This window comes from Staurois parvus, unplaced genomic scaffold, assembly GCF_062004578.1.
Source record: "Staurois parvus isolate SC_StPar_1 unplaced genomic scaffold, SC_StPar_1.0 ptg002819l, whole genome shotgun sequence".
In the NCBI taxonomy this organism is placed as follows: Eukaryota; Metazoa; Chordata; class Amphibia; order Anura; family Ranidae; genus Staurois; species Staurois parvus.
Genome location: NW_028320615.1, coordinates 44108 through 70862, shown reverse-complemented (window position 1 = coordinate 70862; position 26755 = coordinate 44108). Strand labels below are relative to the sequence as shown.

The window sequence follows — 26755 nt, the reverse complement described above, 5'->3', positions numbered from 1 at the left end:
CCACTCAGCAGCTGAAAGTGGTGTGCAGGAGAGAAGGAGAAACTGGCTTTCAGTTGCTGCAGGCCAAGCTGTTCAGGGGATCAGATCCTTTAACTGCCCCCTGCGACCCCTGCAGCTCCACCAGGGCGCACAGGGCAATTAGGATGTGTACACCTAGCACACCCTGTGCACTCACCTATGTGTGTCCAGGTTTTAGGAGGTCTGAAACCTAAGCACATGATTCCAAATCCAGACGGGTGGCAACCCTACACAGCGCTCCCCAGGTTGCCAAGACCCCTCCATCCCTACAGTGCCCACCAACCTCCAGCAGTGCCCACCAGTTCCCCCTACCTTGCTGCAGAACCTCCAGCCCTATATAGTTTTCCTCATTGCCCCTGCAAAGCCCCCCGACCTTCAGCTCCCTCCAGAGACCCCATAACCACAGCTGCCCCTAGCTCCCTCAACGAGACCAGCAAGTCTCCTGGAGTCCTCTAACCCCTTCCAGTACCCCCCATCCCCCCACAGTGGTGACACCCAGCCCCATCCAGAGCCTTTGTCAATACACATTTGTATTCGCATACTTTTATTGTGAGAGTATAATTATTTTTTTCTTTTTATATTATTGAGGCACAGAACGGTTCGGCAGAATTTACCGGCCCTGGTCTCAGTAAGGTTGGGAGCCCCTGCTATAAATGAAGGGTGGCTGTTTTATTACCCTGTAGAAAGAGAACACCCAGGCAGGTACGTCCCTGAAAATGAAAGTAGCCATTAGAGGTATCTTAGCACCGACAGTGACCTGTGCACCACAGAACTGATATGGTGTGACGTTAAATCTAACTTTATGACTCCAGATTATTCTAGTCATCCCATAACATGATGACTGATAATGGCCAGAAAGTCAGCAAATGTCTCTTGTCTGTCCTGTTTATCCAAGTCAGAAACTCAGATTGTTTGTATTGAGTCTACTACACCAGTGATCTCCAAACTGGTCAGATGTGGCCCTTTGCTAGCCTTTATGTGCCCCTTGGGGCAATATTCCATCAACAGACACCAATGATGGGGCAATATTCCATCAACAGACACCAATGATGGGGCACTATTCGCCTCACTGACACCATCAATGGGGCATTATTCTTCTCATTGATACCAACAATGGGGCACCATTCCTCCCATGAACCACTTGGCAATCACGCTATAGCCGAATGAAGGCTACAGCGCGGTTGTCCAGTTCTGGGAGGGCGTCATATGACACCAAACCTAACAAAACCAAATAATGACCACCAGAGTTAAACAATTGGAGTCTGTGCTGAGAATTGGTGCAGCTCACATTACAGTCTTCGGGTTTAAATTGAAGCTGGAGTTTAGGTATGGCAATTGTTACATAGTTACATTGTTCCAGCTTGGTCCAATGTAAATATATATGTGCCATACCTATGAGATGCCTCTAGAAGCTGAAAACCGGTGTAGTAGGCACTGCTACACCACCACTCCTATACTGCTACTACTCCACTGCTACACTGCTACTCCACCACTCCTATACTGCTACTACTCCACTGCTACACTGCTACTCCACCACTCCTACACTGCTACTACTCCACTGCTACACTGCTACTCCACCACTCCTACACTGCTACCACTCCACTGCTACAGTGGTCTCCACTAGGTTCCAGGTCTTGTGCCAAACGACCTCCTCTCTGCATACTGGCCACAGGGGGGTCGCTTGCTTGGCATTGCCAAGGCATTGCTTGGCATTCAGAGAACGCCTGTCTGTCTGGCTCAGTAGCTTTTATGTGTCTTTAATTGTTCTTTAAAACTGAACACTTGGTATGATCTGTATTGTACAGTTCCATTGGTCCAGCTTTGCACAATGTAAGTATACATACTGTATCTCACATTTGAGGAGTCGCTAGAAATCACTGTAGTAGTCGGTGCTACTAAAGTGATTGCCACAACATTCTGGGTCCCATGCTGAGTGGCTTCCCTTCTCTACACCGACCACACGGGGTTTCTGGCTCAGCAATGCTTACATTTATAGAATCCCTTTTATTTTTTTAATGAATGCAAGGCCATCTGTGACTGGACGAGATGGAGTGGAGGGGTGGTGATGCTACGATGAGACACGAGATGGGGGCCAAGCTGGACCAACTTGAGAATGCAATACAGATCATTCCTGGAGTTCAGTTTTAAGACTACATCATACCTACATACCTTGCGGTAACAGTTTGGTGAAAACCCTTTTCAGCTCCAGTATGACTGTGTACCAAGCCAGCTCCATAAAGACATGGTTTGACCAATTTGGTGCGGTGGAACTCAATTGTCCCACACAGAGCCCTGACCTCAACCTCAATGAACCAATGTGGAGAATTGGAATTCTAATTGTGGTCTTCATATTCAGCATCAGTACCTGACCTCACAAAAGCTATTTTGAATGACTGGGGTTCTAGCCTTCCCCTGCACTACCAGCTTTGTGGCAACAGTTTGGTGAAGACCATTTTGTGTTCCATAAAGACATTTTAAACTATGATTAATTGGCGCCAAAACATGTCAGAGGAGAATCCTGGGTGGAGTGTCTCTGGTTGTGAATGTGCTGAACAACAAAGTTAATTTTACCCTCGAAAAGGTGTGGCTCAAGGACTTATCCATAGAGACATGGTTTGACCAATTTGGTGTGGAGGAACTTGAATGTCCTGCACAGAGCCCTGACCACAACCCTACTGAACACCTTTCGGATGAATTGGAACCCTGATTGTGAGCCAGGTCTTCTCATCCAACATCAGTACTTGGCCACAAATGTTCTTTTATATAAAGGGTGGTCTAGCCTTCCCCTACGCTTCTAGCCTCGTGGCAACAGTCTTGAAAAGGTTCTTTTCAATTCCATCATGATTATGACCCTGTGTACAAAGCCAGCTCCATAAAGATATGGTTTGACCAGTTTGGTGTGGAGGAATTGGAGATGGAGTTGGACTGACCTCAACCCTACTGAACATCTTTGAGATGATTGGAAATGCTGATTGTGGGCAAATTCCAACAGACACCCTCCCAAATCTCCCCAGATAGGTGAAGGATGTTATAGTTGCAGAAGGAAAGGAAGGGGATGGCAACTCCATATTAATGACCTTGGTTGTGGAATGGGATGTCCAGCAAGCTCATATAGGTGCGATGGTCCAGTGTTCAGACTATTGGCCACATGTATAACTATACAGATATCTATATCGATCTCTCAATTCATGTACTTCATGTACTCGGGTGGTCATGTAGAATAAACATTGCTTGTATAAGCTCTGTACAATGTCCTTTTAGATTTACCAACAAAATGTGTTCAAAATATCCAACCACGTAGGCCCTTGTACGACATCCCTGTTGGCTCTTCTTACTGCTCTGGCCCCTTTCATTCCTATGAGGTAAGCCATACTTTGATTGGCAGATACTCAATGTCTCTGGCCATTCGTAAATCATGGGGACATGTTGGTGACTGCACTGATCACACAGACTTCTGCACACAGTGGTCACAGACACTCCCTTACTGCCCTCCATAGGGTGCCAATAGAGGTTGTAAAAGACTTAAGATAGAAAATCTCGGAGCGACCAGGAGAAATAATATTTGATGTGGATGGGGAATACCATTGCTTCCCACAGATGACAGCTGTTTTCAGGGCTTTTTTTCTCAGAGAATAGGTGCAGAAACTCCCCACTTCCTAATCACTCCTTGTCTCTGCCCGCTACCCACCTCCGATCACCATCCCTTGGTTCCACCCCCTACACATCTCCAAGCACCATCCTTTGGTTCTGCCCCCTTACCACCTCTGAGCATTGTCCCTTGGTTCCACCCCATACCCACCAGCCAGCACTAATAGACCCTCCAGCAGCCAGCAACAATAGACCCCCGCCATAACAGTAGACCCCCCCAGCAACATAAGACCCCCAGAAACAATAGACCCCTCTCTCAGCAATAGATTATCCCTTCATTGACAGTAGATCAGCCAGCACCAGTGGACCCTCCAGCACACCCCTTGCCATTACATACATTCAGACATGGAAACTGGTGCCGAAACTGCGCTGTCCTGCATTTCCACTGAGAAAAAAGCCCTGGCTGGTTTTACCATTTGTGGCACCCTCCTAGATAGCTGGGGGGGGGGGGGTTAGATGGTTAGACAGAGGCTGAGAAGCGACCTGTGTGTAATAGTCAGAGAGAGGTCAAATTGTGATCAGGGCTGAGAGGCTTTGCAGGCAAGTCCCTCTGGAATTTCCTCCTGCTCTAGGGCTTTTGGAGGAAGGCCCTGGAGGCAGTGGGCGGATCTGAGAAGTGGCTGGTTGCAATCTTGTGGGGTCCTAGCAAACCCCAACAGAAGGCTTGGCAAGAGGCTGGACACCCTTAAAAGTGTTGGAGCCTGCTCAGTAGCAGGAGAGAGGAGAAGAGAGTTCAGGTGGAAGATAAAGAGGAAGATGTGAGGCTGAAGGAAGAAGGCTGCGAGGAGGCCAAGTGGGATGGGGCCTACCTGCAGGCCTGGAGCTGGAAAGGGTGAAAGCTCAGAGCTCACCGGCCCCCTGAGAAAGGACCACCTGTATGGCAGGGAAGGAGAGGCCCAGCTGATAGGCCTGGTAGCAGCCACCAACCCACAAGCGGTACAGGAGAGGATCTGAATGAGTACCCCTGCACCCCCTGGGTGGATAGGGGAAGAAGCACTCTGGTGTGAACCCAGATTAGCCCCCTACTAGTGACTGTTCATCTCCTAAAATGACAGGAACCGGATACCCTGTTCAGGGATACCTCCAAATTGAGAGAAGTTCATCTACGGTCTGGAGTGGTACACTAAGGAGACGCTGGTTAGCTCCCCACATGGAAGAAAAATATATTTTAAAAATTTTCTTCCCAAATATATTGACATACTGTATATTTGAAATACTAAAGAACTTTTCTCATCAAAATTGACCTAAATCAATAAACAATCATAAGTGTCCAAAACCATAAATGTCCTAAATCACAATATAACCAAATATAAATTAAATAAAATTACAGTCTCTGTATAATAAAGTCTCTTCTCCTCCAAACTCAATGTATTTCTTTACTTTATCCCACGTGATGTTTCCAGATTTTCTTGTACCTCAAAAAAATAAACTCAAGATAGTGTATTACCTTTTAAACAAATAATTAACGTGCCACAAATCGTGAATCATGCACAACTGCATAACATGTGCAATACACACGTGAGGAAACCCCCCCCCCCCCAAAAAAAAAAAAAATTAAATAATATATTATATTGTAATAGAAATATATAATAGCATCAATGTAAAAATCAATAATACCCGTGAATAAACTCCAATTATGGAGTCACAAAACTGCAGACAATGAACAGTGATTCACTCCAATTTAGTGTAAAAACCACACCTAATACAAAAAAAGTGATCAAGCTTCCAAACCAGCTCTATCCAAAAAATTCCTTAGCCATTTGTGCAAAAAATAAAAAAAAATATATACAGTGGGGCAAAAAAGTATTTAGTCACCACCAATTGTGCAAGTTCTCCCACTTACAAAGATGAGAGAGGCCTGTAATTGGCATCATAGGGAGACCTCAACTATGAGAGACAAAATGAGAAAACAAATCCAGACAATCACATTGGCTGATCTGGAAAGAATTTATTTGCCAATTATGGTGGAAAATAAGTATTTGGTGAATATGAAAAGTTCATGTCAATACTTTGTTATATATCCTTTGTTGGCAATGACGGAGGTCAGACGTTTCCTGGAAGTCTTCACAAGGTTGGCACACACTGTTGCTGGTATGTTGGCCCATCCTCCATGCAGATCTCCTCCTCCATGCAGATCTCCTCTAGAGCAGTGATGTTTTGGGGCTGTCGCTGGGCAACACGGACTTTCAACTCCCTCCAAAGGTTTTCTATGGGGTTGAGATCTGGATACTGGCTAGGCCACTCCAGGACCTTGAAATGCTTCTTAGGAAGCCACTCCTTCGTTGCCCGGGTGGTATGTTTGGGATCATTGTCATGTTGGAAGACCCAGCCACGTTTCATCTTCAATGCCCTTGCTGATGGAAGGAGGTTTGCACTCAAAATCTCACAATACATGGCCCCATTCATTCTGTCCTGTACATGGATCAGTCGTCCTGGTCCCTTTGTGGAGAAACAGCCCAAAGCATGATGTTGCCACCCCCATGCTTCACAGTAGGTATGGTGTTCTTTGGATGCAACTCAGCATTCTCTCTCCTCCAAACACGACGAGTTGTGTTTCTACCACAGTTCTATTTTGGTTTCATCTGACCGTATGACATTCTCCCAATCCTCTTCTGGATCATCCAAATGCTCTCTAGCAAACTTCAGACGGGCCCCGGACATGTACTGGCTTAAGCAGGGGGACACGTCTGGCACTGCAGGATCTGAGTCCCTGGCGGCGTAGTGTGTTACTGATGGTAGCCTTTGTTACGTTGGTCCCAGCTCTATGCAGGTCATTCACTAGGTCCCCCCGTGTGGTCCTGGGATTTTTGCTCACCGTTCTTGTGATCATTTTGACCCCACGGGGTGAGATCTTGCGTGGAGCCCCAGATCGAGGGAGATTATCAGTGGTCTTGTATGTCTTCCATTTTCTAATTATTGCTCCCACAGTTGATTTGTTCACACCAAGCTGCTTGCCTATTGCAGATTCAGTCTTCCCAGCCTGGTGCAGGTCTACAATTTTGTTTCTGGTGTCCTTGGACAGCTCTTTATTCTTCACCATAGTGGAGTTTGGAGTGTGACTGTTTGAGGTTGTGAACAGGTGTCTTTTATACTGATAACAAGTTCAAACAGGTGCCATTGATACAGGTAATGAATGCAGGACAGAGGAGCCTCTTAAAGAAGAAGGTACAGGTCTGTGAGAGCCAGAAATCTTGCTTGTTTGTAGGTGACCAAATACTTATTTTCCACCATAATTTGCAAATAAATTCTTTCCAAATCAGCCAATGTGATTGTCTGGATTTGTTTTCTCATTTTGTCTCTCATAGTTGAGGTCTCCCTATGATGCCAATTACAGGCGTCTCTCATCTTTGTACAGTCAGGTCCATAAATATTGGGACATGGACACAATTCTAACATTTTTGGCTCTATACACCACCACAATGGATTTGAAATGAAACGAACAAGATGTGCTTTAACTGCAGACTGTCAGCTTTAATTTGAGGGTATTTACATCCAAATCAGGTGAACGGTGTAGGAATTACAACAGTTTGCATATGTGCCTCCCACTTGTTAAGGGACCAAAAGTAATGGGACAGAATAATAATCATAAATCAAACTTTCACTTTTTAATACTTGGTTGCAAATCCTTTGCCGTCAATTACAGCCTGAAGTGTGGAACGCATAGACATCACCAGACGCTGGGTTTCATCCCTGGTGATGCTCTGCCAGGCCTCTACTGCAACTGTCTTCAGTTCCTGCTTGTTCTTGGGGCATTTTCCCTTCAGTTTTGTCTTCAGCAAGTGAAATGCTCAATCGGATTCAGGTCAGGTGATGGACTTGGCCATTGCAGAACATTCCACTTCTTTGGTTGCTTTTGCAGTCTGCTTTGGGTCATTGTCCATCTGCACTGTGAAGCGTCCAATGAGTTGTGAAGCATTTGGCTGAATATGAGCCGATAATATTCCCGAAACACTTCACAATTCATCCGGCTGCTTCTGTCAGCAGTCACATCATCAATAAATAAAGAGAAGCAGTTCCATTGGCAGCCATACATGCCCACGCCATGACACTACCACCACCATGATCACTGATGAGGTGGTATGCTTAGGACCATGAGCAGTTCCTTCTCCATACTCTTCTCTTCCCATCACTCTGGTACAAGTTGATGTCGGTCTCATCTGTCCATAGGATGTTGTTCCAGAACTGTGAAGGCTTTTTTACATGTCGTTTGGCAAACTCTAATCTGGCCTTCCTGTTTTTGAGGCTCACCAATGGTTTCCATCTTGTGGTGAACCCTCTGTATTCACTCTGGTGAAGTCTTCTCTTGATTGTTGACTTTGACACACATACACCTACCTCCTGGAGAGTGTTCTTGATCTGGCCAACTGTTGTGAAGGGTGTTTTCTTCACCAGGGAAAGAATTCTTTGGTCATCCACCACAGTTGTTTTCCGTGGTCTTCCGGGTCTTTTGGTGTTGCTGAGCTCACCGGTGCTTTCCTTCTTTTTAAGAATGTTCCAAACAGTTGTTTTGACCACGCCTAATGTTTTTGCTATCTCTCTGACGGGTTTGTTTTGTTTTTTCAGCCTAATGATGGCTTCACTGATAGTGACAGCTCTTTGGATCTCATCTTGAGAGTTGACAGCAACAGATTCCAAATGCAAACAGCACACTTGAAATGAACTCTGGACCTTCTATCTGCTCATTGTAATTGGGATAATGAGGGAATAACACACACCTGGCCATGGAACAGCTGAGAAGCCAATTGTCCCATTACTTTTGGTCTCTTATCAAGTGGGAGGCACATATGCAAACTGTTGTAATTCCTACACCGTTCACCTGACTTGGATGTAAATACCCTCAAATTAAAGCTGACAGTCTGCAGTTAAAGCACATCTTGTTTGTTTCATTTCAAATCCATTGTGGTGTATAGAGCCAAAAATGTTAGAATTGTGTCCATGTCCCAATATTTATGGACCTGACTGTATATTGTGATTTAAGACATTTATTGTTTTGGACACTTATGATTGGTTATTGATTTAGGTCAATTTTGATGAGAAAAGTTCCTTTGTATTTATGTTTACTTTCAAGGGTGAAAGTTGTTGACTTTTCTTTAGGGTGTGGTAGTTATTGGTATAGGTGGTATTGTGCTGTAAGATTGGTTTATATTTGAAATACTACAATTTTGGCTGTATTCAATATATTTCAATATATATATATATACAGTTGCAAGAAAAAGTATGTGAACCCCTTGGGATTACGTGGAGTTTTGCATGAATTGGGCATAAAATGTGCTCTGAACGTCATCTAAGTCACAACAATAGAAGAACACAGTCTGCTGAACATAATACTACACAAACATTAGATGTTGCCATGGTTTAATTGCACATAACATGTAAACATTCACAGTGCAGGGAGGAAAAAGTATGTGAACCTTTGGACTTAATAACTGGTTGACCCTCCTTTGGCAGCAATAACCTCCACCAAACGTTTCCTGTAGTTGCAGATCAGACCTGCACAACGATCTGGAGTCATTTTGGACCACTCCTCTTCACAAAACTGTTTCAGTGTAGCAATATTCTTGGGATGTCTGGTGTGAATCGCTCTCTTAAGGTCATGCCACAGCATTTCAATGGGGTTGAGGTCAGGACTCTGACTGGGCCACTCCAGAAGGCGTATTCTGTGCTGTTGCAGCCATTGTTTTGTTGAATGACTTGTATGCTTTGGGTCATTGTCCTGTTGCATCACCCATCCTCTGCGGAGCTTCAGTTGGCGGACAGATGGTCGTACGTTTTCCTGCAAAATGTCTTGATAAACTCTGGAATTCATTTTCCCATCAATGACAACAATCCATCCAGGCCCTGAGGCAGCAAAGCAGCCCCAAACCATGATGCTCCCTCCGCCATGTTTCACAGTGGGGATGAGGTTTTGATGTTGGTGTGCTGTGCCTTTTTTTCTCCACACATAGTGTTGAGGAAGTTGTCCTCATCTGTTCCCTTGGGTATCCTGTACACCCCTATCCCTATCCCAGTATAACTCCCCTCAATAAAACAACAAAACCAAAGCTCAAGGACTGATCTCTGATTACAAGCCTGTGTGAAGATGTGTGATGCCTGGCTGCGCAGGACTATAGGGGGAGCCAAATCTTCTAGCGACTCCTAAGGTGGCAGTGCTACACATCATTGCTCTCCTCTTGGCCTTGTCATCTGATATGAACTGTAAAGTGTTTTAACACCATTAGTGATGATGTCACTTTCTGAGCAGCGATAAAAATCTGAACTCACACAGTCCCTGTTTTTCCATCCACTCTGCGCTCAGGTTGCATCACCATTGTACAACCAGAGCTTGTTTTACTTTCATCTCCTGTCTAGGATTTCTAGGGTTGTGTCCAGGGGTGGACTGACAACTCATGGGGCCCCCGGGCAATAGGGGATCATGGGGCCCCTGTGTCCTTGCCCAAACTCAAAAAAGCCTATGAAAAAGGTACCAGGAGCATCTCATGGGGCCCCCTACTGACCCCGGGACCTCGGGCAGTGCCCGAGTTTCCAAATGGTCAGTCCGCCCCTGGTTGTGTCTGATATGTAGCCATTGTTTTGATCGGTGGAAATGTTCATTATTGTTTCCCAGGTGATAGAACGCCATGACGGGGTGTGCAAGGAGGAATGCACCAGAAGCAGAACGTATGACATCCAGATTTGACTTTAGAATTGGGGCTCATTCACATGTGACGCTATTATTGCCGCCGCTCTGAAAAGTGGTCCGTGGTGAATGGCTTTTTAGAGTGTCTGATAGGTGGTGAGGAGATAACGTGTCACCTCCTCACCACCTGTCTTAAATACCATAGATCATGGGTGTCAAACTGGCGGCCCTCCAGCTGTTGCCGAACTACAAGTCCCATCATGCCTCTGCCTTTGGGAATCACGCTTGTAACTGTCAATCCTTGCAATGCCTCATGGGACTTGTAGTTCGGCAACAGCTGGAGGGCCGCCAGTTTGACACACATGGCCCTAGATGAACTCCTCTTCACCCAGCAATCTGAGGACTTTTTCTGGCTCCTGTCCCTTTAATTGAGGTGAACAGTCACTAGTAGGGGGCTCCTTCCCCTATCCGCACAGGGGGTGCTTGCGGGTTGGCTGCGGCTACCAGGCCTATCAGCTGGGCTGCTCCTTCCCTGGCATAAAGGTGGTCCTCGCTCAGGGGGCCAGTGAGCAGGCAGGTCCCATCCCACTAGGCCGCCTGGCAGCCTTCCTCCTCCAGCCTCACATCTTCCTCCAACTCTGTACGCCTCCCCCATCACCACTCTACTGAGCAGGCTCCAGTGGCACACAGCGCAGCGATCGGTGGTGCTCTGTGTCCCTGAGACACAGCGGATCACCGATCCGCGGAAAAAGCCGATGACTTTGGCTCAGTCATGTGATCAGCTGTGTCCAATCACAGCAATCGCATGCAAATAAGGAAATGCCGGATATCAGCATTCGTCACACTGAGTGTGTGAGGAGAGGAGAGCCGGTAATCGGCATTACTCAGAGGGGACATCTACACTGATGATCAGTGTAGCCCAATCAATGCCACCTGTCAGTGCCCATCAATGTCAGTGCCTACCAATGCATATCAGCGCCCATCTGAGCTGCCTTTCAGTGCCAACTATCAGAGCCAGTCAGTGCCACCTATCAGTGCTGCCTATCAGTGCCGCCTATCAGTGCCATATATGAGTACTGCCTTTCAGTGCCCATCAGCGATGTCTGTCAATGCCCATCAGTGATGCCTGTCAATGCCCATCAGTTCCACCTACCAGTGCCTCCTTATCAGTGCCCATCAGTGCCGCCTAATAGTGCCCATCACTGCAGCCTCATTAGCACACATCAGTGAAGGAGAAGAATTACTCATTTACAAAATTTTCTAACAGAAACTAACAGAAAAACTTTTTTTTCAGAATTTTCAGTTGTTTTTGGTTTGTTTATCAAAAAATAAAATCCCCACAGAGGTGATTAAATACCACCAAAAGAAAGCTCTATCTGTCTCAAAAAAATGCTAAAAACTTCATAAGGGCGCAGTGTTGCATGACCGCGCAATTGTCATTCAAAGTGCAACAGTGCTGAAAGCTGAAAATTAGCCTAGACAGGAAGAGGGTGACAGTGCCCGGCAGGCAGGAAGGGGGTAGAAGTGCCCTGTAGGCAGGAAGGGGGTAGAAGTGCCCGGTAGGCAGGAAGGGGGTGACAGTGCCCAGTAGGCAGGAAGGGGGGGACAGTGCCCGGCAGGCAGGAAGGGGGTAGAAGTGCCCTGTAGGCAGGAAGGGGGTGACAGTGCCCGGCAGGCAGGAAGGGGGTGACAGTGCCCGGCAGGCAGGAAGGGGGTAGAAGTGCCCTGTAGGCAGGAAGGGGGTAGAAGTGCCCGGCAGGCAGGAAGGGGGTAGAAGTGCCCGGCAGGCAGGAAGGGGGTAGAAGTGCCCGACAGGCAGGAAGGGGGTGACAGTGCCCGGCAGGCAGGAAGGGGGTAGAAGTGCCCTGTAGGCAGGAGGGGGTGACAGTGCCCGGCAGGCAGGAAGGGGGTAGAAGTGCCCTGTAGGCAGGAGGGGGTGACAGTGCCCGGTAGGCAGGAAGGGGGTAGAAGTGCCTGGTAGGCAGGAAGGGGGTAGAAGTGCCCGGTAGGCAGGAAGGGGGTAGAAGTGCCCGGTAGGCAGGAAGGGGGTGACAGTGTCCGGTAGGCAGGAAGGGGGTAGAAGTGTCCTGTAGGCAGGAAGGGGGTGACAGTGTCCGGTAGGCAGGAAGGGGGTAGAAGTGCCCTGTAGGCAGGAAGGGGGTGACAGAGCCCGGTAGGGAAGGGGTTAAAGGCTGAACGTTGCATTTTGGTTCAATAGACTTCAATGGAGATGCTGCAGAAATGCGTTTTTGATGCGTTTTGCGGTTTAATCTGCCCAGCAACAAGTGGGGGGAAAAAAGCGAAACGCATCAAAAACGCAACAAAAACGCATGTGCAAAAAGCAGTGCAGAAACGGATCAAAAGCAAACCACGAAGGTGTGAACCAGGGGTGGACTGAAAACTCATGGGGCCCCCGGGCAGTAGGGAATCATGGGGCCCCTGTGTCCTCACCCACACTCAAAAAAAGCCTATAAAAGGTACCAGGGGCATTTCATGGGGCCCCCTACTGACCCCGGGCCTGCGGGCAGTGACCGAGCGCTTGAATGGTCAGTCCGCCCCTGGTGTGAACCGAGCCTTACTGTGTAACCAGGAACTAGCAGATTTAGCTACACTAACAAACTGCCGCCAGACTCCAGCTCACACTGCAGTCAGCACCTCCTGGAGCCCGGCGCTCATTATTCTTCATTGAGGCTTCAACTGATATTTCTGAATTCCTAACGCAGCCGTTTGTGCTTTCCATCCTCTAGGACCCCCTGAAACGGCTACAAATGACATGAAAACGTACATGGACATGCTGAATCCGGAAATAAACCCCAACGGAGGCAAGAAAGGTGACAGCAGCGTTCCCCCGCCCCCACCGCCGGCCTTTCCTCCCCCACCGCCACCGGCTCCTGACTCCAGACTCCCGCCGCCCCCGTGTTATCCGGCGCCAAACCCTCCGGAGGGTCAGCACACATCGGAGATCTACGTCCAGGCGAAGAACAATCTGCGGCACGTGGAGAGCGAAATCCTGCAGGAAGAGGTAATTGGGCACGGGTACTTGGAGTATGTTCGGTTATGGGGCCGCCGTCATTCACCGGCCGTGTGGGCTCAAAGCCGAATTAAACCCAAAGCCAAGAATGTCCTATGTTGCAGCTTACCAATCATTAGATGTGGCGGCTGCATTCATTTTCTGTTTTTAGGCTTTTTTTCTATTTTCATGTGGTGATCCAGCCAGTAAGTTTGTTGTTTTTCAGAAGCTCAAGCTCCCTAGCAGAATGTATCAGTTTACACGGATGAGACAAACCATTTACCATGAAGGCTCCACGGGGCATCTTAATAGCGCCGGAAGCGTTCGCTGTGTAAAGACGCATTAAAAACGTGAGTTTTTCAGCGTTTTTTAGAGTTTTTGCATTAGCGTTTAGCCGTGTTTTCTGAATTTGTGGTTTTTAGCTTTTTTTGCATTAGCGTTTAGCTGCGTTTTTCATAATTTGCAGTTTTTATTGTTTTTTTAGCATTTTTTTACATACAGAAAAAATTTTTGCTAAAAAAAAAAAGTACAAAAACACCGATTTGCTGCGTTGCTGCGTTTCTGCCCGTTTCGCCGCGTTTTACCATTACAGCTCCATGCACACGGTGGCGTTTTCTTCAGCTGGTGATCTTGCTAGTAACACACCTCCTGTATTGGAGCGCCCCCACCCTAGGCAGGTGCATCAGGTGACACCTATCGCACGGGGTGACACCGAACCCGCTCCACAAAAAGGTAAGTTTTAAAGCGAGCCGACGATCCCCGCAGGATGGATCAAATCTGCAGATCGAGCATAATGGATTGGAGTCCGATCCATTATGCTTCCCGATCCGCAGATCTGATCCATCCTGCGGGGATCGTCGGCTCGCTTTAAAACATCCCTTTTCATGAAGCTCGTGGAGAGATCAGTTAACCCCATATAGGTTGCAAGCTGACGATCCCCGCAGGATGGATCGGATCTGCAGATTGAGCATCCGATGGATCGGATCTGCGGATTGAGCATAATGGATCAGAGTCCGATCCATTGTGCTCCCCAATCCGCAGATCCGATTTATCCTGCGGGGATCGTCGGCTTGCAACCTATACGGGGTTAACTGATCTCTCCACGAGCTCCATGGAAAGGTACATTTTAAAGCAAGCCGACGATCCCCGCAGGATGGATCGGATCTGCGGATCGGGGAGCATAATGGATTGGACTCCGATCCATTATGCTCGATCCGCAGATCCGATCCATCCTGCGGGGATCGTCGGCTTGTAACCTATACGGGGTTAACTGATCTCTCCACGAGCTCCATGAAAAGGTAAGTTTTAAAGCAAGCCGACGATCCCCGCAGGATGGATCGGATCTGCGGATCGAGCATAATGGATCGGAGTCCAATCCATTATGCCCGATTCGCAGATCCGATCCATCCTGCGGGGATCGTCGGCTTGTAACCTATACGGGGTTAACTGATCTCTCCACGAGCTCCAGGAAAAGGTACGTTTTAAAGCAAGCCGACGATCCCCGCAGGATGGTTCGGATCTGCAGATTGAGCATAATAGGTCAGAGTCCGATCCATTAAGCTCCCCGATCCGCCGATCCCCCCATCCTGCGGGGATTGTCGGAGGGGTGACACGAAGTGTTACTGCACCGGGTGACACCAACCCTAGGAACGCCCCTGCTCTGGAGGAAGGAGCACAGGGCGCACCTTTGGACAAGCAGCTATGTCAGTCAGGCGGAACACAAAAAAAGTGTCAAACTGGCATTTTTGTACTTTTTTTTTGTGTGTGTAAAAAAAACTCAAAAAAGCTAAAAACCACAAATTCAGAAAACACGGCTAAACACTAATGCAAAAACGCTAAAAAAATGCCGAAAAACTCACATTTTTACCGCGACTTTGCACAGCTAACGCTTCCAGCGCTATTAAAATGCCCCGAGTGCATAGAACCTTACTGGTAAATGGTTTTTCTCATCCGTGTAAACTGATACATTCTGCTGGGGAGCTTGAGCGTTTGACAAACAACAGACTTACTGTCTGGATCACCAGATGAAAATAGAAAAGCTAATGCAGCTGCCACATCTAAGAATTGGTGAGCTGCAATATAAGAAATGTTTGTTTTGGGGGGTTTACCCAGATGGAAGAAAAATATATTTGAAATACTATAATTTTGGTTGTATTCAAAATATTTTTAAAAATACATTTCAAATATACTGTACTAAAATCTTGACATGTTTGGTATCTATTTACTCGACGCAACATCATCTTTTTTTATTGTAGCAAAACGTAAATGGCTGCGCAACTATGATGTGACCTAATAAATTGCAGCAGCCGCCATTTAATTTTCGGCTTTCAGAAAATATATAATATTTGGGGGTGTTAAGTCATTTTCTAGCAAAAAAAAAAAAATGCTGAATTCAACATGAGAGCGAGAAATGAAGAAATGGCCTCGGCAGGCAAGCGAGTGGTTGGCCCACCTCTGATAGGGTGCTGCCGGGCACATGTTCACCATTACAGTGAAGTGGGTGGCCGCCATTTTTTGGTGTTTTGTTGGTTTTGTTGGTTCCCTTTTAAAGAACCTGAAGCCGCTGGGTGTAAATTAGCCGGCGGTTCCATAGGAAGGACTTGGATTCCCGGATCATTGGTTATTCTATAGCACCATCCTACACCTGGCCTCCTGACGGTAAGACCTCCCACACGGCCATTACCGGATTAGTCCAGTGAGATGTCGGGATCACTTTCCTTTGGGGTTTTAATTAACATTCATATTTAAGTGCACTGCGGCTTCCAGCAATTAAGGAAACAGATGTTTACACTGACGGCCGAGATCCGGTGCAAAGGGAGGACTAGGTAACGAAGGCTTAAAGGAGAAGCATGGATGCCAGCACTTAGGGCCTTAAAGGGGAACACCAGTTTAGCAAAAATTAAAAAAGTAAATAGATGGAGAACACTGAGCGGAGGCCAATGGAGGGATAGGCAGAGAAGAGTGGAGGACACTGAGTGAAGACTAGTACAGGGATTGGCAGAGAGGGTTGGAGAAAAATGGCAACCGATCGCACTCGGGATGCCGATTCATCTTGAACTGAACTGGGTTCAGGGATTGGTAGAGAGGAGGGGTGGAGGACACTGAATGGAGGCCAATGGAGAGATTGACAGAAAGGGTTGGAGTGCAGTGGAGCAATTGGCAGACAGGGTTGGAAGACATTAAGAGGAGGCCATTGGAGGGATTGGCAGAGAGGGGTGGAGGACACTTAGAGGAGACCAGTGGGAAGATTGGCAGAGAGGGGTGGAGGACACTGAGAGGAGACCAGTGTGAGGGATTGGCAGAGAGGGGTGGAAGGAGGCCATTGGAGGGATTGGCGGAGAGGGTTGGAAGACACTAAAAGGAGGCCATTGGAGGGATCGGTAGAGAGGGGTGAAAGACACTGAACGGAGGCCATTGGAGGGATCGGTAGAGAGGGGTGAAAGACACTGAACGGAGGCCATTGGAGGGATCGGTAGAGAGGGGTGAAAGACACTGAACGGAGGCCAGTGAGATTAACAGAGAGGGTTGGACGACAGTTGAGGGGATGGCAGAGAATGGTGGAGGACACTGAGAGGAGTCCAGTGGGAGGGATTGGCAGAGAATGGTGGAGGACAGTGAGAGGAGGCCATTGGAGGAATTGGCGGAAAGGGTTGGAGGACACTAAGAGTAGGCCATTAGAGGGATCGGTAGAGAGAGGTGGAGGACACTGAGCGGAGGCCAGTGGGATTGGCAGAGAGGGTTGGAGGAGAGTGGAGAGAATGTCAGAGAGGGGTGGAGAACACTGAGCGGAGACCAGTGGGAGGGATTGGCAGGGAGGGTTGAAGACCAGTGGGAGGGATTGGCAGAGATGGGTGGATGACAGTTGAGGGATTGGCAGAGAATAGTGGAGGACTGTGAGAGGAGGCCATTGGAGGGATTGGCGGAAAGGGGTGAAGGACACTGAGAGGAGACCAGTGGGAGGGATTGGCAGGGAGGGTTGAAGGCCAGTGGAGGGATTGGCAGAGAGGGGTGGAGGACACTGAGAGGAGACCAGTGGAGGGATTGGTAGGGAGGGTTGAAGACCAGTGGAGGGATTGGCGGAGAGGGGTGGAGGACACTGAGAGGAAACCAGTGGGAGGGACTGGCAGGGAGGGTTGAAGACCAGTGGAGGGATTGGCGGAGAGGCGTGGAGGACACCGAGAGGAGACCAGTGGGAGGGATTGGCAGGGAGGGGTGGAGGACACCGAGAGGAGACCAGTGGGAGGGATTGGCAGGGAGGGGTGGAGGACACTGAGAGGAGACCAGTGGGAGGGATTGGCAGGGAGGGTTGAAGACCAGTGGAGGGATTGGCGGAGAGGGGTGGAGGACACTGAGAGGAGACCAGTGGGAGGGATTGGCAGGGAGGGTTGAAGGCCAGTGGAGGGATTGGTGGAGAGGCGTGGAGGACACTGAGAGGAGACCAGTGGGAGGGATTGGCAGGGAGGGTTGAAGGCCAGTGGAGGGATTGGCGGAGAGGCGTGGAGGACACTGACCAGTTGGTAAGGTGAATGAGTCTAGCAGCAGCATTCATGATAGACTGGAGGGAGGACAGTCTGTGTAGAGGAAGGCCAACAAGAATTGAGTTGCAATAATCCAGGTAAGAGATAACCAGGGAGCGCCTTGGTGGCTTGGCTGGTTATGAAGGGCCGAATTTTGTAGATGTTATGGAGATAAAGCAGGATTTGGATAGTGATTGAATGTTGGACCAAAAGGCGAAGCTACAGTCCATGATGATGTCTAACACCCTGACACAAGTGGAGGGACAGACAGTAGCGCTCTTGATGCCCTCTTGATTTCTTGTCCTGGTGACACAGGGACAGGAAGTGAGGAAAATCTCCTGAATGGGGTCACATCAATAATAAGTGAAACAGAATGTCAAACTTTTCTCTGGGTTACAAAGTGTTGTCCAATAGAACACCCCCTCCCTTCTCTACCAAAATACTAAACTGGAGATGCCTCTATTGGCTCTGCTCTCCCAGACATGATTGCTTGGGTAGGCTGACCGGTCATGTTCATCCCAGAAGCTGGAAGCCAAGACATCTTCATATGGATGGTGCCTACACGTCCAGCCATCCTCTGATCACTTGGGCTGGCCAATGCTGGAGCTCCTGTATTTAAACAAAAGCTAATAATAATGTAAAACCTTCCAGCGCAAACACAGCCCTGTAACAGGACGCTCGTCCAAGGGGATGTTTCCATTAAAGGTGGATCTCCTTTGCAGCAATTGTGTAACCCAAGCCATCCAACATTGCACCTGCCGGGAGTTCCATCGGGTCACAACCCCTCAAACGTCTGTTTTTAAAGGTATAGAATACGTCTATATTTGTCAGGGAGGTTTAAAAATCCAGCCCAGTCCTTTGATTATCCTCCGGAGTGTTTTGTTTGCGTCCAACAAAGCTTTCCTCCTGGAGATCAATGGTACCCAATGCTGCTATTCTGTAGGAGAGCCGGTGGGTAAACATCAGCACAAAGCAGACAATGCCGCCATTGTGTTCACTTGGCAGGCGGGCGTATTACAAGGTCCCCAGAGAGGGAGAGAAAGTGAAGGCTGAGTGTATAATCTCTTTAATTGGGTCGAGTCGAGGGACCGGAGAGAATTAAAGGGGGGCACCCTCATCCTTTTGTGGGAACATACAGGAAAGTGAAACTGAAATTACATTTAGTCAATTTTACAGAGACTAGAACTCATTGTGTGACTCAGCTTTTGCCGGGAGCGGAACTTCACTCTCTCAATCCTCTAGCCTTGGTAAATACATAGGAAGGTATATCGTATATACTAGTTTTAAACTAGCGCCCCCATACATCAGGTGTCCCCCATCACAGTGTCCCCCATCACAGTGTCCCCACACATCAGGTGTCCCCTTCACAGCGCCTCCATACATCAGGTGTCCCCCATCACAGTGTCCCCCATCACAGTGTCCCCACACATCAGGTGTCCCCTTCACAGCGCCTCCATACATCAGGTGTCCACCATCACAATGTCCCCATACATCAGGTGTCCCCAACACAGTTTCATTATCACAGTGTCCATATACATCTGGTTCCCCCATCACAGTGTCCCCATACATCAGGCATCCTCATCACAGCACTCCCATCCATCAGGTGTCTCCATCACAGTGTCCCCATACATCAGGTTCCCACATCACAGTGTCCCCATACATCAGGTGTCCCTGTCCATCAGGTTTCGCCATCACAGTGTCCCCACACATCAGGTTTCCTCATCACGGTGCCCCCATACATCAGGCGTCCTCATCACAGCACTCCCATCCATCAGTTGTCTCCATCACAGTGTCCCCACACATCAGGTGTCCCCATCACAGCGCCCCCATACATCAGGTGTCCCCATCACAGCACTCCCATCCATCAGGTGTCCCCATCACAGCGCCCCCATACATCAGGTGTCTTCATCACGGTGTCCCCATCCATCAGGTGTCCCCATCACGGCGTCCCCATCCATCAGGTGTCCTCATCACAGTGTCCCCATCCATCAGGTGTCCCCATCATGGTGTCTCCACACATCAGGTGTCCCCATCACGGTGGGAACATATAGGAAAGTGAAACTGAAATTACATTTACTCGATTTTGCAGAGACTAGAACGCATTGTGTGACTCAGCTTTTGCCTGAATGCAGTTTGAAGCGGAACTTCACTCTCATTCCTCTAGCCTTGGTAAATACATAGGAAGGTATATCGTATATACTAGTTTTAAACTTTTTTTTTTACACTTCTGCAGGTACTTCCTGGTTTCTAGCCTAGGTCAAAATGATGTCATACATCCCAGGAGTGTTTATGGGATGAGGGGGGGGGGGGGGTTCAGCTAAGCACCCCCCCCCCCCAGGTCACCCGCATGCCTGAGCTAGGGGCAGATGGATTCCAGTAAATGCTACATGAACCATCTTCATTTTGTATTTTAGATAGTTCAATAGTGTCTTTGTTTAACCAGTATTGTGAATGCACTTGGAAACAAGGCCATGGCTGTATCTGGTCAGCGATGTTGGTGACAGCCGGATGGCAGGGCGGAGGTGTATCGCTGGTTGCTAGTAAGCCGGCAGCCACTGGTTTTCTATGTTATGGCCTTAGCGGGAAGTTGTCACATTTTACATCTCACCCAACTTAGGCTGGCCATACATCAAACATTTTATTATTTAACCAGCGGATTAAATGAAAAAAAATGGATAACACAATAAACTCTCCAGCGCTCCAAGGATCAAATGCCACAGGAAAGCCAAGGGAACCAGGACCAAATTCACCTATGGGTAGCCTTTCGGAGATGCTGCCCTCCTCAGATAGGGAAATGACCTGATTCCCCCATTCACATCATCATCCACACTCCCACTTCACAGCGCCCCCATGCTGCCCTCCTCAGGGAAATGACCTGATTCCCCCATCATCATCCACATCATCATCCTCACTCCCACTTCACAGCGCCTTCACAGCGCCCCCATGCTGCCCTCCTCAGATAGGGAAATGACCTGATTCCCCCATCCACATCATCATCCACACTCCCACGGAGTTGTTATATTCCGAGAACAGGGAAAGTTCCTCGCTGTCAGTATACACTGATCAGCATTGCAGGCTATAGCCAGGGGCACTGATCATTCGGGAAAAAAACAACAGGCTGGCAGTACCATCTTAATAGCATCATGGGCCCTTGGGCAAAGTAATGCACTGGGGCCCCTACCAGCCTGCATCAGGTGTCCCCATCACAGTGTCCCCATACATCAGGTTTTCCCATCACAATGAACCCATCAATCAGGTTTCCCTGTACATCAGGTGTCCCCCCATCACAGTGTGACCATATATCAGGTTCCCCCATTCATCAGATGAGACATCAGGTTCCCCCATTCATCAGATGTCCTCATCACAGTGTCCCCATACATCAGGTGTCCTCATCACAGTGTCCCCATACACCAAGCGTCCTCATCGCAGCACTCCCATCCATCAGGTGTCCCCATACATCAGGTGTCTCCATCACAGTGTCCTCACACATCAGGTGTCCCCATCACAGCACTCCCATATATCAGGTGTCTCCATCCATCAGGTGTCTCCATCACAGTGTCCTCACACATCAGGTGTCCCCATCACAGCACTCCCATATATCAGGTGTCTCCATCCATCAGGTGTCTCCATCACAGTGTCCTCACACATCAGGTGTCCCCATCACAGCACTCCCATATATCAGGTGTCTCCATCCATCAGGTTCTGCCATCACAGTATCCTCATCCATCAGGTGTCCCCATCATAAAGTCTCCACACAATAGGTGTCCCGATCATAAAGTCCCCACACATCAGGTGTCCCCATCACAGTGTCCCCATACATCAGGTGTCCCCATCACAGCACCCTCATACATCAGGTGTCCCCACACATCAGGTGTCCCCATCACAGCACCCTCATACATCAGGTGTCCCCACACATCAGGTGTCCCCATCACAGCACCCTCATACATCAGGTGTCCCCATCACAGTGTCCCCACACATCAGGTGTCCACCATCACAGTATCCCCATACATCAGGTGTCCCCAACAGAGTGTCACCATCACAGTGTCTATATACATCAGGTTCCCCCATTACAGTGTCCCAATCACAGTGTCCCCCTCCCCCCCTCACATGCTGCTCCCACCTACAATGAAGGCAGCTCCGCCTTTCTCTCCCCTGCTGAGACTGAGGTGAGTTCTAAGTCTCAGTACTGACTCTTCCGCCCCCTGCAGGAGGGAGGAGAAATCTGCATCCTCTCTCCAGCATCAGCCAGCCACTGCTCCTTCTTTCATTGCAGTTACTCCTGTCAAAGAAGAGCAGCATATGTGGCCAAATCACCAGTGCACCCCCCAACACAGTGCCTGGGACCCCCCCCCCTTGTCCTAGCCCTAATCATGGGGCCCCCCTTACACCTGGGGCCCCTGGGCAGTGCCCAGGTGTGCCCATTCATTAAGACATCCCTGCAGGCTGGTTGTACAGAATTAGATTGGTAGATCAACTGCCCATAGATGGATCGAACTTCAGCCATTCCTTGCTGAACCGGCCGAATTTCAATCCATCTATGGCCACCTTTAGTTTGCCCGTTCTCCGAATGGACAAAGTTCTAAATGAAATCTACCGGATTCTCCTCCCCAGGGGCGGACTGACCATTCGGGTACGAGGGCCCGGGGTCAGCAGGGGGCCCCATGAGATGTCCCTGGTACCTTTCATAGGCTTTTTTGGGTGTGGTTTGAGTGTGGGCGAGGACACAGGGGCCCTATAATCCCCTTTTGCCCGGGGGCCCCATGAGTTGTCAGTCCGCCCCTGCTGCTCCCTGATGGCCACGATGACATTTGTGATAGACGTGTCGATGTGATAGAGGCCGCACTTAGGTAACGATCGATGGACTCTGCGTTCCCCTGTCTAGGGATAGAAATCGGAGCCCTGAAAGGTGATATAAATGATTCAGCAGAGTCCCGGCTTTGCAGAGCTCCTCATTGTACGGCACATAATGAGGGATGGACTGAGATCTTGGAAAGAATAATTGCATTGTGTTTGTCACCACGGCAGAAGACGAGGCTCGTTTGCATGATATGGACCGTGCATGCTCCTTGCATCTGCTGTCATGCGTTGTCATTGGCCGAGCAGCGAGCGTAGATAAGGATTTTATTGCGCTGCTTTTAATAAGTGGAACCTTCCAGGCCAAGCTGTACGGTTGTAGGCTACAGATAACACAGAAAAGGAATACACCCGTGTCTGGTGTCTGACATGCGAGCGCTTTGGCTGTTTAACCCCCCCCCCAGGTGGAGATGACCAGAGATGAATTCCCAGTTCAAAGGTCAACTGGATGATGTGCAACTGCCACCAGAATTACAGGGGAGTCGCTTCTGTAAAGGGCCCCTCCGCCCAGTTGGGTATTTAGGTTTTGTGTTGCCCTAGGCAACACAAAAGTCATCTGCCTCCATGGACACCGACCAACACTCCCCCCCCCCCCACCACCACCACCACCACCCCAGCAGACAGGGGCCGACTGACCATTTGGAAGCTTGGGCAGTGCCCAAGGTCCCGGGGTCAGTAGGGGGCCCCATGAAATGCCCCTGGTACCTTTTCCATAGGCTTTTTTGAGTTTGGGCAAGGACACAGGGGGCCCCATGATCCCCTATTGCCCGAGGGCCCCATGAGTTTTCAGTCCGCCCCTGCAGGGGCCCCATGATCCCCTATTGCCCGGGGGCCCCATGAGTTGTCAGTCTGCCCCTGCCCGCAGAGAGAGCCTGACATTGACCAACAACACCCCTGCCCCCCACCTGGGAGAGCCTTCCACTACCCCCCCCCCCCGGCAAAAGAGAAAAGGCACTCATCTTCACAGCTCCGGACATCCCCGGAAACAAGAGTCAGGCTCTGCATACACCATCAAGCAGCCTGCAGCCTCTCTCAGATCCCACCTGGTTCTTATGATGTGCGTGTCCCTTCTTTCATCCCTTCTTCTGGGGGGAAGTGCTGCCCCCCCTGAAAAATGCCACCCTAGGCAAGTGCCTTGTTTGCCTTGTGGTAAATATGCCCCTGCCTCTGCCTAAAACTGATAGTTTAGTTGTAGGTGGAGCCTGGTGGGCCAAGTGATGATGCAACCTCCTTTGTTTGTTCCTGTTCGGATTCTTAAAAAATATCAAATACATTGTAAAAATCCAGCAGGGATGGTGGGAACCCTCTATATTGGGCACAGCTGTGCAGATCTAGGAGGTGCTTCAGGTTTCCCACCAACAACTGATTATTATTATTATACAGGATTTATGGCGCCAACAGTTTGCTCAGCACTTTACAATATAAAGGGAGACAATACAGCAACCATACAGTTCAATACAAGAGGGATAGGAGGGCCCTGATCCTGGGAGCTTACAATCTAAGATAGGTCTGTTGTGGGTGGAGTGGTACTTTAACCTGTGTTGTGGGCGGAGTGGTACTTTAAGATAGGTCTGTTGTGGGCGGAGTGGTACTTTAAGATATGTCTGTTGTGGGCGGAGTGGTACTTTAAGATATGTCTGTTGTGGGCAGAGTGGTACTTTACGATAGGTCTGTTGTGGGCGGAGTGGTACTTTACGATAGGTCTGTTGTGGGCGGAGTGGTACTTAAGGATAGGTCTGTTGTGGGCGGAGTGGTACTTTAAGATAGGTCTGTTGTGGGCGGAGTGGTACTTTAAGATATGTCTGTTGTGGGCGGAGTGGTACTTTAAGATAGGTCTGTTGTGGGCGGAGTGGTACTTTAAGATAGGTCTGTTGTGGGCGGAGTGGTACTTTAAGATAGGTCTGTTGTGGGTGGAGTGGTACTTTAAGATAGGTCTGTTGTGGGCGGAGTGGTACTTTAAGATAGGTCTGTTGTGGGCGGAGTGGTACTTTAAGATAGGTCTCTTGTGGGCGGAGTGGTACTTTAAGATAGGTCTGTTGTGGGCGGAGTGGTACTTTAAGATAGGTCTGTTGTGGGCGGAGTGGTACTTTAAGATAGGTCTGTTGTGGGCGGAGTGGTACTTTAAGATAGGTCTGTTGTGGGCGGAGTGGTACTTTAAGATAGGTCTCTTGTGGGCGGAGTGGTACTTTAAGATAGGTCTCTTGTGGGCGGAGTGGTACTTTAAGATAGGTCTGTTGTGGGCGGAGTGGTACTTTAAGATATGTCTGTTGTGGGCGGAGTGGTACTTTAAGATATGTCTGTTGTGGGCAGAGTGGTACTTTAAGATAGGTCTGTTGTGGGCGGAGTGGTACTTTAAGATAGGTCTCTTGTGGGCGGAGTGGTACTTTAAGATAGGTCTGTTGTGGGCGGAGTGGTACTTTAAGATAGGTCTGTTGTGGGCGGAGTGGTACTTTAAGATAGGTCTGTTGTGGGCGGAGTGGTACTTTAAGATAGGTCTCTTGTGGGCGGAGTGGTACTTTAACAAGAGGACGAAGTACTAGTCGCCTGTGTTTTTAGGATGGCATGGAGGGGCCATCATAGTGGCTTCACTAACTCTCTCTAATCCTCGATTGCTGCTCACGAAGGAGATTGAGCCATCGTCGTGTTTCTCTTTTAACGTCTTCCGATGATGTTTTTATGTATTTTTTCTTTTTTTTTCTTTAGTACTAAAAACACTCAAATTTCATCGTGGAAAAATCTGGTGAGCCGCAGGTAAAACATTCACTGCCCCCTTCAGCAATGGCTGCGTGGCTGAGTTCTGAGCAGCCTCCTCTTCCTTCCTACATAAAGCATTCTGACGTCACCGGCTCCACCCCACCAGGCCATTTCAGGTGACCCTCACACCTCTCCTGCAGCTACGGCACCCCCCTTGTCTCTGCCCACACCGTGTGGTAGCAGGGAGGAGGACAGAACCCCTCCTACAGATCCTGCACTTCTCTGTGATGCCATGGAGAGGCTCACCTCTACCAACTCCCCCCCCCCCCCTCCATCCAGTCTCAGCATTTGGCAGCAGGGAGGAGGACAGAACTCCTCCTACAGATCCTGCACTTCTCTGTGCAGCCATGGAGAGGCTCACCTCTACCAACTCCCCCCCCCCCCCCCCTCCATCCAGTCTCAGCATTTGGCAGCAGGGAGGAGGACAGAACTCCTCCTACAGATCCTGCACTTCTCTGTGCAGCCATGGAGAGGTTCGCCTCTACCAACTCCCCCCCCCCCCTCCATCCAGTCTCAGCATTTGGCAGCAGAGAGGAGGACAGAACTCCTCCTACAGATCCTGCACTTCTCTGTGCTGCCATGGAGAGGCTCACCTCTACCACCTCCCCCCCCCCCCCTCCATCCAGTCTCAGCATTTGGCAGCAGAGAGGAGGACAGTACTCCTCCTACAGATCCTGCACTTCTCTGTGCAGCCATGGAGAGGCTCACCTCTACCCCCCCCCCCATTCTGTCTCAGCATTTGGCAGCAGGGAGGAGGACAGAACTCCTCCTACAGATCCTGCACTTCTCTGTGCAGCCATGGAGAGGCTCACCTCTACCAACCCCCCCCCCCCCTCCATCCAGTCTCAGCATTTGGCAGCAGAGAGGAGGACAGAACTCCTCCTACAGATCCTGCATTTCTCTGTGCAGCCATGGAGAGGCTCGCCTCTACCATCTCCTCTTCCTCCCATCCCATCTCAGCAGTTGGCAGCAAGGAGGAGGACAGAACTCCTCCTACATATCCTGTACTTCTCTGTGCAGCCATGGAAAGGCTCACCTCTACCACCTCCTCCCCCCCCATCCCGTATCAGCAGTCGACAGCAGGGAGGAGGACAGAACTCCTCCTAAAGATCCTGCACTTGTCTGTGCAGCCATGGAGAGGCTCACCTCTACCACCTCCCCCCCCCCCCCCCCCCCCATCCTGACTTAGCATATGGCAGAGCAGGAAGAAGGACAAAACTTTTCCCACAGATCCTGCACTTCTCTGTGCAACCATGGAAAGGCTCACCTCTAATAGCTCCCCCCCTCTTGTATTAGCAGTCGGCAGCAGGGAGGAGGACAGAACTCCTCCTACAGATC

At 49.2% G+C, this 26755-nt stretch overlaps 1 protein-coding gene across 1 annotated transcript in view; it reads left to right on the top strand.

Annotated features, from left to right (window-relative positions):
• LOC149429081 (uncharacterized) overlaps positions 1-13304 on the top strand; it is a gene marked incomplete at its 3' end in the record, with an annotated part of 145278 nt that extends 131974 nt beyond the window's left edge. Inside the window, exon 7 of the mRNA XM_089666754.1 lies at positions 13030-13304. Within this exon, the coding sequence (XP_089522880.1) occupies positions 13030-13304 (275 nt within the window). The remainder of the gene's footprint in view (positions 1-13029) is intronic.
• Between the last annotated feature and the right edge of the window lie 13451 nt (positions 13305-26755).